The sequence below is a fragment of the Fomitopsis serialis genome, assembly GCF_022376445.1.
Source record: "Fomitopsis serialis strain Sig1Antser10 chromosome Unknown B0H18scaffold_265, whole genome shotgun sequence".
Classification (NCBI taxonomy): Eukaryota; Fungi; Basidiomycota; class Agaricomycetes; order Polyporales; family Fomitopsidaceae; genus Fomitopsis; species Fomitopsis serialis.
In genome coordinates, this window is record NW_025955225.1 from 40,583 (window position 1) to 54,882 (window position 14,300).

A 14,300-nucleotide genomic window follows, 5' to 3' on the forward strand; every position below is an offset into this window, starting at 1 on the left:
CACTGGTAAAAGTCAATAGACAGTCTGAATTGAAAGGACACACAAGAATGTCACTACATTGACAATAGGAAAGCCATTACACACCAGAAAGTGATAAACAAACAGCAGAAGTGATTAATGAATAAATCCGGACTTCCGCTCTCGGACGTCCGATGTCGGGTGTCCGAGCTCGGGTGTCCGAAGCCGGACAGTCCGAATTAGGAAGGAGATGTGTAGCAATTGATTACTTGACCACAGGGATGCATTCACACACCGGAAAATGATTTCTACACACAGGAAGTGTGCAGTTAATAAATCCGGACTCGGGCTTCCGAGCTCGGGTGTCCGATGTCGGACGTCCGATGTCGGGCGTCCGAGCTCGGGCGTCCGACGTCGGGTGTCCGAACTCGGGCGCCCGAAGCAGACAGTCTGGATTTGGAAGGCAATGTTCAGCAAATGATTACTTGACCACTTACACACCGGAAAATGATTTCTGCACACATGAAGTATGTAGTTAATAAATCCGGACTTCCAAGCTCGGACGTCCGGTGTCGGGCGTCCGGTGGCGGGTGTCCGAAGCCGGACAGAACCATTCAGTCCGGATTAGGAAGGAGGTGTCCGGATTTGGCAGGCAGTGTCCGGAAATCATTCACTTTGGCAATCAGAGTGCATTTGCGCTGTCCTGTACACAGGAAGTGTTCAAAAAATGTTTTCAGACTTCCGGTGGTAGCTATGCACATCCAGATGGTCTACCCAGTCCGGATTAGGAAGGAGGTGTCCAGATTGGGAAGGAAATACTCGGAAATCAATCAGTGCATCACATTTACATTGTTCTGCACATAGGGACTGCTTGATTAATGAATCCACTGAAGAGCATCCTAAAAGCACAGTCACCCGGTCCCAGATGCCTGACCCGGGATGTCCGGTGGCGGGCTTCCGGTGGCGGGCGTCCGGTGTCGGATGTCCGGTGTCGGATGTCCGGGCTCGGAAGCCCAGTCTGGGAAGCCCGACCTCGGAAACCTGTCCTCGGAAGCCAAAATCCTGTGGCCGGCCGACCTGCTATGGATGCAATTCCTGAGTGAACACAGCCTGTCGGCCGACCCACTGTGTATGCAGATTCCTGATGTCGGCCGGGCGGACAGGATTGCATTGTATGACCATCGGCCGACCCGGCAGGATTGGTATTTCTGACCCTCGGCCGCCCGGGGAGGATACCATTTGTCCAGTGTCGGCCGCTCCGGGAACAATGCAAGCATCGCCTGCTGGATAATCCGGGGGGATAATGGCACCTTGTCGGCCACCCGGGCGGATTTTGATTGTTTGATGCCTCGGCCGACCGGACAACAATGGCCGAGTCAGACCGTCGGCCGACGTTGGGTGGCCGGGCAACAATAGGTGAATCTCATGTTGGGTGGCCGGGCAACAATGGATAGTTTAGCTAGATGGGCTCAAGATTCTGCACGACCCTTAATGAACACCGGCGGTGATCCTCCACCACTGGACTCGCCACGACCCCCGTTGGCTTTACTTCTGCCGAGGCGGCGACTCCGATAGCTCGTTCTGCGACACTGCAATATCACCTGAAGGCGACCCCGGTCCACATTGCTATCCTCCGCCGCATACTCGGACCTTCGGAATTCATACAAATGACCCCTTGTGCGTTACCCCTATTCCACGTCCGCCTCGTCAGCTACTCGCATCTCCCAGTGCGGATGCACCGACTGAATGTCCACCTTCGCCCTCTTCACCAACCCTTCCACTCGATCCCTTACCGGACGACTCCTCGCAACGATCATCAGAGATCCTCTCCGCCGCCAGACGGCGACGACCTCCAGTTCCTCGACATCCAGCTGGGCCCAGCGTCAACCAACCTCGAAGTTGACGAGTTCCTCCAGCTGCGCGCCGTCCGCCGCTGTGCGCTGTCTGCTGAACGCGCCGCCCGGAGCGCAGAAGCCAAGCTGGCTGAGCTCGTGCGTACCGCAGCCAAGGCCCTCCTGTCCCCCTCGCGCGGCGATATGGGTATGGATATGGACACTTCAGACGATCCTTCGGCTGCGGCGCGAAGCGTATGCGCAAGCACGACTTGCCCACCGCGACGGCTATGCGCGCGGCCGAGTTCAAGCATCATCCAGCGCCTGAGGCTGCCGGCGCGCAGTGCAGGTGAGCGCCAGAAGACGAAATGCGATCGGAAGCGCAGTTCCAGCGGCTCGTCGCATCATTCTGCGAGCTACCTTCGCCACACCGAGTGCAGCGTCCGCCGCCAGATCAGGGCAGGTATCCCGAGGAGGCAGGCACTGAGGAACCTCGCAGGCCGGATACGCCGAGCGGCGACAGTGAACTAGAGGAAGCAGCGCCGTCCTTGTTCGTGGATCCTATTGCTATCTCGAAGTCCGTTACACCCGCTGCGAGTGTGAATGGGGAGGGGGAGGACATGAGCATGCTGGATAGTCCAGCGATGGATGTCAATGTCGTATGTTCCATCACTTTGTTGTCTCCCTGATCCTTGGACTGACACTGGAGTGAGACAGCCATCATCTGCGGTCGGCTCTCCCGCTGCATCCTCACGGCGGTATACTCCACCTCCAACGCCAAGTGCCATTAGGACGAGCAAGCGGAAGAGGGCGCTGCGCCTAAGAGTTTGCTCTATCATTCATAACTGGTGTTACGTTCAGCGGATGATCGATACGACCCGTACCCGACTACCAACAAGCGACGTGCGGTCTCCATCCATCAGCTTCGCTCGGGACAACCAGCCATCCTCGTTCACCCCGGTACTCCTCGGCGCCGAGCAGCAATGGGATACATTCAACATCTCACAGTGCAAGGTTGTGCCAGCGTCTCGTTGCTCGTCCTCTGTCGTCGATGTAAACGCGTCGCACCCGAGCAGCTTGCTCGCGCCTTGCACCCGCTGTTTGCAGGAGAGGTGCAGCAATCTCCCCGCTTCATGCAACGGATCGCTTCGAAGCATGCTTTCACGATGCACGTCATGGAAAATACTCTTCCAGCTGACGCTGGTGCCCACACCCATTGTCAGTCTCGCGATTCTGTCCGCCGTCCTCGGCTACGCGATCAAGGGCTCCTCCACCCCTCATCACAGTCGTATCCTCGCAGCCTCAACAGGCGACGCCCACATTCGCCTTCCCGCCGGTCAGCGTGTCCATCAACCATTCAACCCCGCAACTGAGTCTGAACCCGGCGGCATCGGGACTCGTTCGGTCGTCTCTGAAGGATTTCGCCGTGGCCGTGCTCCCTGCGCCACTTGTTGCTTCCACCTCGAGCAGTCAGCCGGCGGCCACGCCATCTTCCCACCAGGCGGACCCCGTCACCTCCGTAGATGCGCCGTCCGAATGCGCCTGCGGCTGCGAATTGATCACCTGGCCAGGCAAGTCCAAGGGTACCGCGAACTTGATGCTCCGTTCGGCGCCCGCGACGTCAGCTGCACACGACAACGGCAAGTCTAGTCTGGCGATGGTCTCCTCGCATGCGCGTTACGCTGCGGACGGCGGGAAGGGCAAGGCTGCTGCGTGCGGAGGCGGCACGATGTTTGCGCTGAGCGCCTGATGCGGCACGGGCTCGCTCGCGGAGATTCTCGGCCTCGGATACACCGCCGTGGCGCGTGCGGTCGCGCAAGACGTGCTCGTGCGCGGGCGATGGAACTGAGGCAGATGGGTGGATGGTCGTTCGAGTTGGTGCAGGAGAAGGTGAGGGCGAGGGTGAACAGGGCGAGGGAGACTGCGCGGGCGTCGAAGGACGAGATATTAACGATGCCAGATGCGTGGCCGGCCCGCGGGAGGCAGATGGTAGAATCCATGGCGGCGCGTAGGCTCGCGCAGGGCAGGTGAGTGCGGGGCGGACGAGCGCGGGGCCAGGGTGGCTATACGCACACAGGAGGGCGGTTTGGGGGCCGGGGCGCTGGACAAGAGTGCGAAACATGCGACACTGCGTGAGGTCGGAGAGGCGGCAGTCGGCGGGTTTGGCGGTGCAGGATGTGTTAGCGAGGTGAACGAGAGGCAGGCGGGCGCCGGCGCGGCGGGTCCCGCACAAGGCCAAGTGCGCATGCTCAGAGCGAGTGAAGTAGAGCGGGTGCGGTGTGCGAGAGGGCACGCATGGAGAAGACGAGACCGGGCGGGCGTGCAGATGCAGAATTTCGGCTGTGCGCAGAGGAAAGGGAGAATGGGCAGTGGTAGACAGAATGGGCGCTGCCGGGTGCACGGCATGTTTCGGTGAGAGCGAAGGCGCGTGTCGGAGGACCAGCAAAGGTGAAGTTAGGCAGCGGGTAGAGTGCCGCGAACACGGCATGATAGATCAAAGAGGAGATGCAAGTCGGGTGTGCCATGGCGCGGATGAGGGCGAGAGTGTGAAGGAGGGAGATACAGGGACAGGGCGCGTGTTTGCGCGCACCAGTCTATGTTAGCATTGTACTTGTCTTGTCTTCGTAGTGGCATGGTTTTGCCTTTCCATTGGCCTCTTAGCCTGCATTCTGTATGGTAGTTGTTTTCAATTCGTCATAACATCACCAAAGTAAGTACACATGAGGACGAGAGAAGCTGTCCATAATCCAGTCAGGGACTCGTCGTCTGCGCGGCCTTGCACTGCATACTTCAGGCCCTGCAAACCCTGAATCAGCTCCTCTGGCCAGTTCGTGTCGCCAGTCTCAACTGCGATGGTGTTAAGGCGCTCGGCAGGTGGTATGCGGCCTAGAAATGATGAGACACCTTCGTCTTCTGGGTTGTTCGCCTCGCGAGAGCCCAATAGGGCATCCTCTCCGAGACCCTCGAAGTCGACCCCATAATACTCGAGTTCTTCGTCTGTCAACAGCTGCTGATGTGGAGGAAGTTGGCCACCACGGATACCGTGGACATACATGTCCCAACCGAACATATCGGAAGGTGTACGATTTACACCAGAAATAGTGTGGTGGTTCCAGCCTGAGACGAAATACAGCAGTTCTGTGTTGATCAGGGGTAGGAAGAGATAGTGCAGGAGGTGAATGTGGTCGATGTTGTTGATGTTCAGCCCATGGCGGAGCTCGAGGTCCGTGAAGAAGTCGGCCCATTTTGATGTTACTTGCGCTGTGACATCGACCCATAGGTGCTCGATTCGAACATTGTGGATGCTCCTGTATGCAAGCGACGAGAATCAGTACAGTGTGTAGTAGAGGCACATGAATAGGCCCACCGCCCCCAGATGTACGAGCCTCTTCCAGCCCCTACATGATCGTCCATCCAGCATGCTGTCTCGATGTTCTCCGTGCCATGGTCTCCACGAAGACGAGACGGTACTCCAAAAACAGGCCATATAGGCATAAGTTTGTATGAAATCCCTGTAGTTAGCACAAAGGTATCATACATAAACACCTGTACTTACCAAAGCCTGTTCTCATACATGAGCTGCCACTCGCTCATGTATGAGCGAGGCGCCGTCATGTATGAACGAGGCGCCCTGGGTCGTTACCCGATATAGCAGCCACGCCGGGGCAGCCCGGTCCCTTCGTCCGCCGCGGGGTGGTGCGATGCGAGCTGCCCCATATGGACGCACATCGGGGTCAGCGCATCTGAGATCAGGTACGATCCCGCCCTGCCCGTTGCGTGGCGTCGGTTTCGGCCAACCCCGGGAGCTCGCAACGAGTCGAACGAGCGGCGAGCGCTTCCGCCGGCCGTTTGCAACCTCCTCTGCCACCATCCCGCGTCGGTCACCGACGTCATTAGAGCGCAGCGGGCACGACGACAGTGAACAGCTGACGCTGGCATCAAGGTAAGCGCAGACACATACGAGCGAGTGAGCTGACCGTGGCCACAGGATGCGGCGACGTGCAGTACAGCAGACTGGTCGACCGCGAGCGCGCAGGGCTGATGCCCCGCGTGAAAACACAGCCGACGGATGGACCACGGGCACGGGCGCGAGGGCACGCGGGCGAACGGACAAGCGGACAGGCGGATAGACGGGCAGGCGGACAGGCGGGCAGGAAGATGAGCGGGCAGGAGGACAGGCGAGCAGGAGGATGGGCGGGCAGGAAGGCGGGCGGGCAGGAAGACGGACAGATGAGTGGACGGGAAAGTGAGTAGGCGACCGCACACGCCCACCGCGAGCGCGCTGGGCCAATGCCCAGCACGCAAACACAGCTGACGGATGCACACGCAGGCAGGTGAGCAGGCGGGGAAATGGGCGCGCGGGCAGCAAGTGGGTGTACGAGCGGGAGGGCGGACAAGTGAGAGGGTGGACGAGCAGGAGGGCGGGCGGACGGGCAGGCGGGTGGACGGGCAGACAGGCGGACGGGCGGATGTGCGGACGGGCGGATGTGCGGACAAGCGGGCGAGTATGCAAGGGGGCGAGCGAGCAAGGATACGAGTGGGTGGGTGAGTGGAAGAGAAGGTGAGCAGGAAATCGGGTGGGTGCGAGCGAGAGGGCAGGCGGGCAAGAGAGAAAACGAGCAAGAGGGAAAGTGGGCGCCACAGAGTGCGGACGAGCACTACACGCACGGCGACCGTGAGCGTTGTGGTGATTGCGAGTCCCCGATGCGTAGACGACGCGGAAGGGAATTCTAGGTATCGGTGAAAACGATGGGCGGGGGTCGTTGGTGCGAGTTGACAGCTGCGGAAGGAGGGAGCGAGGTCTCTGGTACCTCGCGGAGGAGAGGGAGGTCGAGATGATACGATAAACACCTCCCCTGCCCTGTCCGTGGGCGTATATCGGCCTTCCTAAGCCTGCTGCGCTCGACGATTTTCCTTCCGACGATCCTAAACCTGTCGCGTCCTTCTTCCTAAGCCTGAGCCTAACCTTGACGAGCTTCCTTAGCCTGAAGTTCCTCCTAATACGAGACCTGAAGCCTGAGATTGCCCGTCGCAACCTAGATACGGAGTCCTGAGAGGTAGTGGTAGGTAACTAACTCCTCCCTCCCTCTCCCCTCCTAAGTCTCCTCCCGCCGCCGTTTTCCCACGTCCTACCCTCGCTGGCACCCGTTCCTCTCCTCTCCCGTTCCTTCCGCACCCGCCGCGTCTCCTTCCGACCCCTCGCCGTGCCCTTCTCCAGCTCCTTCCGGTCCCTCCGCCTCCTTCCGACGCCTCGCCATACCCTTCTCCAGCTCCTTCCGCTCCCTCCCCTGGCTCTCAGTGTTTCCCCACCGTCTGCAATGCCCGCCGATGCTCCCCGAACCCGTCCACCATCGTCTTCACCACCCGGTTCTACCGCCTCATCGATCTTCTCCGTGACGAACGTGTAGTCGAGCCTCGTCTGAACCCCGATAGCGACCACGAGTGGCTTGCCTGGGCCCACGGAGCTCGGTGGTTAATCGTGCGTCTTCCCCTTCATCCTGATTCCTGATCCCCCTCTAAGCCGTCCTCCCCGCAGCGAATGCTCTTCGACTCTCGTTCCCGTGCAGTGGCCCACGGCGATGCTTCCCTTCCGCTCGTCCGCCGCTATCCCGACGTGCAGGAGCTGATCGAGTACCTCGACCAAGTCTTCCTCACTCTTCCGTCGCAGCATAGCTACGTGGGCGAACCCTTCCCTTTGATTGCCTGGGCCCCGAATCGGGTCACCGCCGAGCAGGCCGACGCAGAGATTGGTCGTCCCCTCCTTCCGGTTCGCTACTTGGAGCGTCCCTTACAGCTCTCGTCCTACCGCGCTTCGTCCGACAGCCTCGACAGCCTCCTTACTCGGTTCCAGGGCCTCCTAGACGAGTGCCGCACCGCTAACCGCGACGCTCGTTCCGAAGCTGTTCGTATCGCCCGAGGCCTGAATACGGTGGAGGGCGGTGTTCGCGACTTGCACGCCCGCCTGTCGGAGGGAGTCTACGTCCCGGACGGCTACTCTGGGGTACCTCGCCGCCTGCGGTTCGCGCCGGTTAGGGATGTCAATGATCTGGAGGAAGGAGAGGTTGAGGACGCCATGGGGAGGAGCCCGTTGTCCATGTACTGTAGCCGTCTTCCTCCCGCGTGTTCTTATATTGGTTGTCCTTCCGCCGAGTCGTCCTTCCGCCAATGGATGTCGCTTCGCTCCGCATTGCCCGGGCCTGAGTGCGTGTGTCGTTCCGGGCTCGTACCGCTGTTCCCATGTGGGCCTGCCCCACATCTACCCCACCTTGAAATTCTGACCGTCCCCGGTCAGACTCCCATTCTTCCCGATATGGTACTCCTACGCCGCCTTCAGGATCGTCCCAAGTCTTGAGCGATCGGTGATCGATCACGGCCTTCTGCTCGCCTTGCTTCTCTAGCGCTTCGTCCGACGCGTTGATTGGCCGGGATAGTCTCTTGATCGGGGAATCTTCTTCCGATCAGTGTGGCTGGGCCTCGTCTCCCCGCGTATAAGGCTCGCCGCACTCCTGTTCCTTCGTGCTCCTTCCTCCTCCCTCCCATCTCCTGTCACCCATGTCTCGTCCTTCCCCGTCTCCTTCCGCCACTCTGGACTTCACCGCCGGTCTCCCCGACGAGGACTATCCAGTCCGCCTCGCCGCCTCCGCTGAACTGGTCTCCCTTGAGGCGCGAATCAGCATCGTCGCCGCTCGAGAGCCGACCATGGGCCGCCATCCATCGCACGCGCAAGCGGGCGCGTGGTTGATCTGGGGCCGCCAGCTATGTTACGCCTGGGTGAGCACCTCTGATACCTATCTCCCCGTCCTCCATGCTCACGGGTCCTCCCAGGCCGTGTACGACGTGCACCTCGACTACGTCCTCACCAACGGGCTGTTCGAGACGCGTTTGCGTCCCGAAACCGAGGCCGCCTTGGACGCCTTCTGGGAGCGGCTGGACGGCTTCGCCAGCCAGCCCTCCCGGTACCAGGGCTCCCTCCAGACCCTCCGGCAGGAGGCCCAACTGCGTGGCCGCCGGTACGGCTCGACCGGCTACTGGGCCGGCACCACCTTCGAGCTCTCCCCGGCCGTCCTCGCCACGTCCCGTCGTCCCGCCTCTCGCGCTCCGTCCCCATCGCCCGTGCCTCATCCGTCCCCTCTCCCCGCCACCGCCGCGCATCTGTCTCCCGTCTCCGAGCCTCCCCGGTCGCCGCCCCACGAACCTCGACCTCCATCCCCTCTCGAGTACGACGAGCCAATGCCCGGGCCTGCGGCCCAGGACGGTCCTGTTCCCTCGCCCGCCGTGCGTCTCGCGGCCCTCGAGGACGTTCCCGCGCCTGAGCCCGCCCTCTCCGTGGCTGGGCCGTTCGGGTTCCCTTTCCCCGAGCCGGCTCCCTCCGCCCCGGCCATTATGCCCGCGCGTCCTCGCTCGCGTTCACCGAGCGGGACCCTTCCGTCCCTCCTCCCGTTACGCCCGCGCGTTCGCCGCCACCCTCCTCTTCGCCTCTGTTCACAGAGAGAGGCACGCCCGTCGCGCCCCTTCCTCTGTTCGCGCCATCGCCCTCACCTCCCATCGCGCCGTCCATACCATCTCCTCCCCCCGGGCCTCCGCGCGGCACCGCCCTGTCTCGCGCGCCACCGACTCCCCCTCCGATCGATACCATCGAGGATGACGCCCTGGAGCGGTCCATGTCACCTCGCGCGTTGGAAGAGGCGATTTTCGCCAGCAACATCGGGACCCGGCTCTACCGCCCAACCCAGCCGTCCCCTCCTCCCGCTCCTCGCCCGTCTCGCCCAATGCCGCGTCGTGTCCTCCTCAAGCTTCCCGACCACGGAGGCGCTTCGGCTGCTCCCCCTTCGCCGACAATCCTCCTTCCGTCCCCCGCCCTCCCCGACAAGTTCCCTCCGGTGCCCAATAGTTGGGGGGAACCCAAATACTATTCAATGAGTATTTACTCATTTTGTTATACTATTCTGACGAGAAAAAAATGACTGTATTACACCCATATAAACCACGAATACTCGCGATCACATAAGTACTCGCTGACAAGGCTCGCTCGCTGAGTACTCACGGGCAGGGGTTGCTCCCTGAGTACTCGGCGGCGAGGTTCACTCCCTGAGTACTCGCGGATGTTGGTTGCTCTCCAAGTACTCACGGACTGGCATGTTCACTCTGAGTACTCACGGACGATGGTTGCTCCCCGAGTACTCGCCGACGACATTTGTCCCCCCAAGTAGCATTAATCATCTCTGCAAATGAAATATTTCTTCGTGCACTACTCGTACATGCTCTCCTCATCGTCAACTTCACCTGCATTCAGCTCTGCCAGCTCTACAGCAGCAGTATCGCCATCCTCACCATCAATCATACTAACCTCTAGTGGTGCGACCATGTCGTCAAAAATGATCTGCAACGACAGCGGGAAACACTTCTGCGCATCCGTCAGCAGACGTGAGTACATTGACGACTGCCTGCAGCAGATGTCAGCCCTCGTGCCTTTGGTATGCATGGCATCACTACATACCTTGCCGCGAAAGCAGCCGCTCCTTGCTCGTCAAGATTTGTGCACACAACTTCGGCACGCTCCTCCCACTTCTTCATGCAGTAGTGGAAGTATCGCTGCACGCGCCTCATCTCTTCCTTCACAATCTCCACCTCCTCATTCCATCTCGTTGTGCGAGCACTTGCCCGGAACCATTCAAGTCGACAGGCTTCAGCCACTGTCAGTGCACTACCCACTTGATCATTCGGCTGACTCACCTTCCAGCGCCCACTTGTCGAGTGCAGTGTCATGGTACGTACCATCCCGCCAGATCCAAGACACTGACTCCTTTTGCCTACCGACGTTCTCTTTCGCGACGACTGGAGGCCGGCACTGTTCCACGAGGAGGGGTCTCAACGTATTCGGTCTGTCTCTCGTTGCCAGCCGATCCACCTTGAGTCGCGCTCGCTCGTATTCCTTTCGCAATGCCTCTATCTTCTCGCGCTCGCCCGTCTTCAGCTTACTATATCTGGTTTGCGCCTGCTGCCCGAACGACCCCGCATTCTGTCCGCGGTAATATGCTTCGAAGTGAAGCTTCTGCCGGATCTTCTTTAGAGTATCGTTGGCGTGAGCCACGCGCAGCTCCTGCTCAGCAACAACGAACCGCTCAAGAGATGCATGCCTGCGTATCTCTTGCGAATACGCAGAGGGGACGAGTACCGTGGCTTGTTCAGCAGCGACTGAGTCTATTGACGGCCACTCGGCCTGAACATCCGCCTCAACCATGAGGAGACTCGGGCCCATGACCCTCTGTTGCCACAGAAGCCAGTCCACAAGCCGCCTCTCGAGTTTCGATCGTTCTTTGGCGATGCTGTTGTACTTGTCGGACGACGGCTCCTTTTCGTACGCGACAACTTTGGCTTTGAAGGCTTCCCTGTCGGCCAGTCATATGACGTGTCAATTGTGAATGAATGTACTAACTGTTCCTGTTCCAGCTCAAAGCCAGCCACCAGCATGTCCCCCAGACCTCCTCTCACCGTCTCCTCGATGCCAGTCGTATCTAGCGCTGATGCTTTGCGCTTCGTACCGGCATTCGGCATCGGCTTCTGGCGCGCCGATGTCTCTTCTCGCTTCAACCTAGCCAAGATGTCCTGGATCGTCGGAACTACTAATGTTCAGCACGAAGGTCTGTGAAGATATCACCAAGCACTATATACCTTCATCAACTGCAGGTTGGTACGGGTTCTTCACCTTGGTTCCGTCGAAATTGGGTCCGTCATTTGAGCAATGTACGCGGCTTCGTCCCTGCGCCACTCGTCTAATGGGCGCCGATTCGTCGTCAAGGTCTTCTCCAAGCCATCCAGCTGAGCCCGATTCTTGCCATAGTATTTGTCTGCGAGTTTCAACTTCCCCTGTAGAGATCGCCCTGTTTCGCATCAGGCAACAGTCGCTCGCCCTGTTAAGCAGTCACTCACCGATCTTGAACATCTTTTGTGCGTTGAAATCGGAGTTGTGTGCGTCGAGGACGTCTTGCCTGTGCCCGGGTCCCATCTCGCGCACCGATCGCCCGATGGCATTCTGGGCAGCCCATCTCCGTTCAACGGCCTCGCCATCGGTGTTGCCTACCCAGGCATATAGTAAAACGAAAACGGGTACTTGCAGATGCCTGTGTGCGAGGGCATGTGGAACTTCGGGACGCAGCGGCGGATCACAGGCCACAGCTCCTTCGCGAGTGTTACACTGGCACCGACGGTAAGGTGGAAGCGATCTGCTTGATGCGGTGCCACCAATTTATGCCGTATTTGCAATTGACGTCGTAAGAGCTTATCCACAGCGAAAGCGACGTGAACCATTGAAGGCCACATAATGTCGCGTAATCGACGTTGGCATAGCGTTCGCCGATGTGTAAGTCGACAGTTCCGCAGGGGAGGACATATCCATGGCGCGTGCAAGACAGGCTGACCTGACCGGTTTTGATCTTGCCCTTGTAACGATCGGAAAGCGCATTGAAGTTGCTGCAGTTTGCCGTCTCGTCTTGGCGTCCTCGTAGACCTTCATCTTCTCGAGGTACTCCTGGTACTTCTCACTGTCGACGTAGTAAGCTCCACCGTTCATCAACGGGAAATCCAGTGGATCCATCTTCTTATCGTGTTGGTGCAGGGTGAAGTTGCCATCTTTCCCGTAATGCAGCGCGTCCTTGTACCGATCCTGCTGTGGTCGGTCCTTCCAATGCGGGTCCATGTTGATATCAGGTTGAGGACAAGCTGGGCAGCGCAGGGCGAGACTACCGGGATCGGGTTTCCTCTTCACTTCGGCCGCGAACCTCTTCAATGTCTCCAGGTAGGTGTACTGCCGGTGCGACATGAGGAACTCCGATACCTGTCCTATCAACTACATGAGTCTAGGCACATACAAGGCCGCATGAAGTCGACGTACCTTCACGTCGAGAACGCGTTGGAGGTTAGCCTTCGCAAAGTCGTAGAAATCGTGGGCTGTTGTTTTGGCTTGGAACGTGAGCTGAGTGAAGAATCAAAGGTGTGGATGGTGGAACACCGTCTGAGGGCGGGAGAACGATGCGGGCCACAGCCCGGCCCTCCAGAGTTGGATCGGGCGTTCCAGCGGGGCGTCGCAGCCGTTGTGGCAGTCGCAATAATGGACGTTCATCGTCTGGATCCCAGTGGTGTGCACCACCGTGAGTTGCGTTGGCTGATTGCTGACGGCGCGAGGACATGGGCGGCCATGGTGACCAACCGAGAAGACTAGTCCAGCGTCGCTGAGATACTCGCGCTGGAAGTACTTGCCGTTCCACCATTCAATTCGATGAAGGGGGTTCCGTTGGTGTGTCACCACAATGCACCGCTTACACAGTAGTGGACCGTTGAAACACTCGGTACACCGGTAAGTGGCGGCGCCGTCGCGGCAGTCGTAACACGGTTTGCCGAGGTTGGGGTCAATCTCCCGCCTTCGGAACACGTTGAGAAGCTTTTGAGCCCATTGGTCGAGGAATGTGGTCATCACGACATGCAAGGGCTTCGAGAATGATTAGATAGTTATGGTGGCATTTACATGGTGCGACGTACCTCGCCATGCCCTTTCTTAGGCGGGGCGTCCTGTCCAACCGCCTCTCCCTCCGTGAATTGATCCACAGACGCAGGATTAGTTGCACTGGTCGCCTGTGAGCCAACTGCCTCTGGAGCGGCGTCGAGGTGGGTGGATGTATGTGTGGCAGTGCCCCAGGTATTGCTACTCGGACTCGCCTCCTCAAGCAATCCACCCATCGATGGCAAGGGAGCAGCAGGGGGTGTGGGTCGGGCGCGCTTCTCTTTGCGCCGCCCAGGCGAGAGATACTCTATGACTTGTTCGCCGTTCGCATCGAACGTGACGGTGGGTGGTCCGTCGGGAATGACGATCGGCTGAGGCAAAAAGTCCTCCTCGACTCGCTTCGGCTTGCGTCTGCCCATCGCGAAAGTGACAGATCCGAGTGTCACAGGTGGAGGTGAAGGCGGGCTACAACCCTAACGGATTCGGGAGGCGCGGCGCCACTCACGCGCGACGCGTAGATGAACAAAGCAGTTGGCACATGTGGCCGTGTCCTCGAGCGCGTGTTTGAGCCCTTGCGCCGCTAACGTCATCCTTGTTTGGTATCCTAGCAAAGTAGTATGGGTAATCATTACTCTACATCTACGACAACGATCGGAACAGTCTGCGACTCCTTGGCGTCATCCAGGAATGTTGGGGTTCAAAGTGGCGATGAGCGTCGGAATGGATGCTGGTTGCTAGTCGCTGGAAGCCATAGCGGGCATGAATACAGGCGAGAGTGAGCAAACTGCGAGGACTTACTGCAGTGGCGTGTATCCGTGCAACCCCGGTATAAAGCTATACCGTCCGCGGTTCTGCGAGGTCGTCCACTTGCATCGTTAAATGATGAGGACGAACGTGCGCGCCATCGCCCAGGTCGTCTCTTGATCGTGCCCTGGTTAGAGTCCGTAGGCGTCCGAGCAACGCCAGCCAGGCCCAAATTTGATGACTGTGGGCTCGCAGATCAACCTGGGACT

At 59.3% G+C, this 14,300-nt stretch overlaps 3 protein-coding genes across 3 annotated transcripts; 1 reads left to right on the top strand and 2 right to left on the bottom strand.

Moving 5' to 3' along the window:
• Positions 1 to 1,625: 1,625 nt before the first annotated feature.
• Positions 1,626 to 3,540, top strand: B0H18DRAFT_1127676 (uncharacterized protein; the record flags this gene model as incomplete). Its single annotated transcript, XM_048035292.1, has 6 exons — positions 1,626 to 2,045; positions 2,177 to 2,449; positions 2,508 to 2,571; positions 2,652 to 2,750; positions 2,799 to 3,008; positions 3,077 to 3,540. 6 exons carry the CDS (start codon positions 1,626 to 1,628, stop codon positions 3,538 to 3,540), a joined length of 1,530 nt encoding a protein of 509 aa, XP_047885299.1.
• A 936-nt stretch (positions 3,541 to 4,476) lies between these two features.
• Positions 4,477 to 5,204, bottom strand: B0H18DRAFT_890984 (uncharacterized protein; the record flags this gene model as incomplete). The annotated part of the gene is made up of 2 exons (XM_048041315.1): positions 4,477 to 5,098; positions 5,158 to 5,204. The coding sequence occupies 2 exons, from the start codon at positions 5,202 to 5,204 to the stop codon at positions 4,477 to 4,479; spliced, it is 669 nt and encodes a 222-aa protein (XP_047885300.1).
• A 4,470-nt stretch (positions 5,205 to 9,674) lies between these two features.
• B0H18DRAFT_1056642 (uncharacterized protein) lies at positions 9,675 to 12,992 on the bottom strand. Its single transcript, XM_048031054.1, has 11 exons — positions 12,799 to 12,992; positions 12,682 to 12,762; positions 12,298 to 12,624; positions 11,993 to 12,274; positions 11,872 to 11,969; positions 11,721 to 11,836; positions 11,497 to 11,671; positions 11,227 to 11,382; positions 10,524 to 11,179; positions 10,288 to 10,474; positions 9,675 to 10,234 (listed from the first exon to the last, which is right to left on the bottom strand). The coding sequence occupies exons 1-11, from the start codon at positions 12,907 to 12,909 to the stop codon at positions 10,039 to 10,041; spliced, it is 2,385 nt and encodes a 794-aa protein (XP_047885301.1). The 5' UTR covers positions 12,910 to 12,992; the 3' UTR covers positions 9,675 to 10,038.
• Between the last annotated feature and the right edge of the window lie 1,308 nt (positions 12,993 to 14,300).

Bases quoted from the DNA above. Each gene is read 5' to 3' on its own strand.
- B0H18DRAFT_1056642 (XM_048031054.1), bottom strand. From the start codon at position 12,909: ATGAACGTCCATTATTGCGACTGCCACAACGGCTGCGACGCCCCGCTG. The intron at 11,180-11,226 runs GTTAGTACATTC...ACTGGCCGACAG, and splicing joins TTTGAGCTGGAACAGGAACA to GGAAGCCTTCAAAGCCAAAG. The intron at 10,475-10,523 runs GTGAGTCAGCCG...CAGTGGCTGAAG, and splicing joins CGACAAGTGGGCGCTGGAAG to CCTGTCGACTTGAATGGTTC.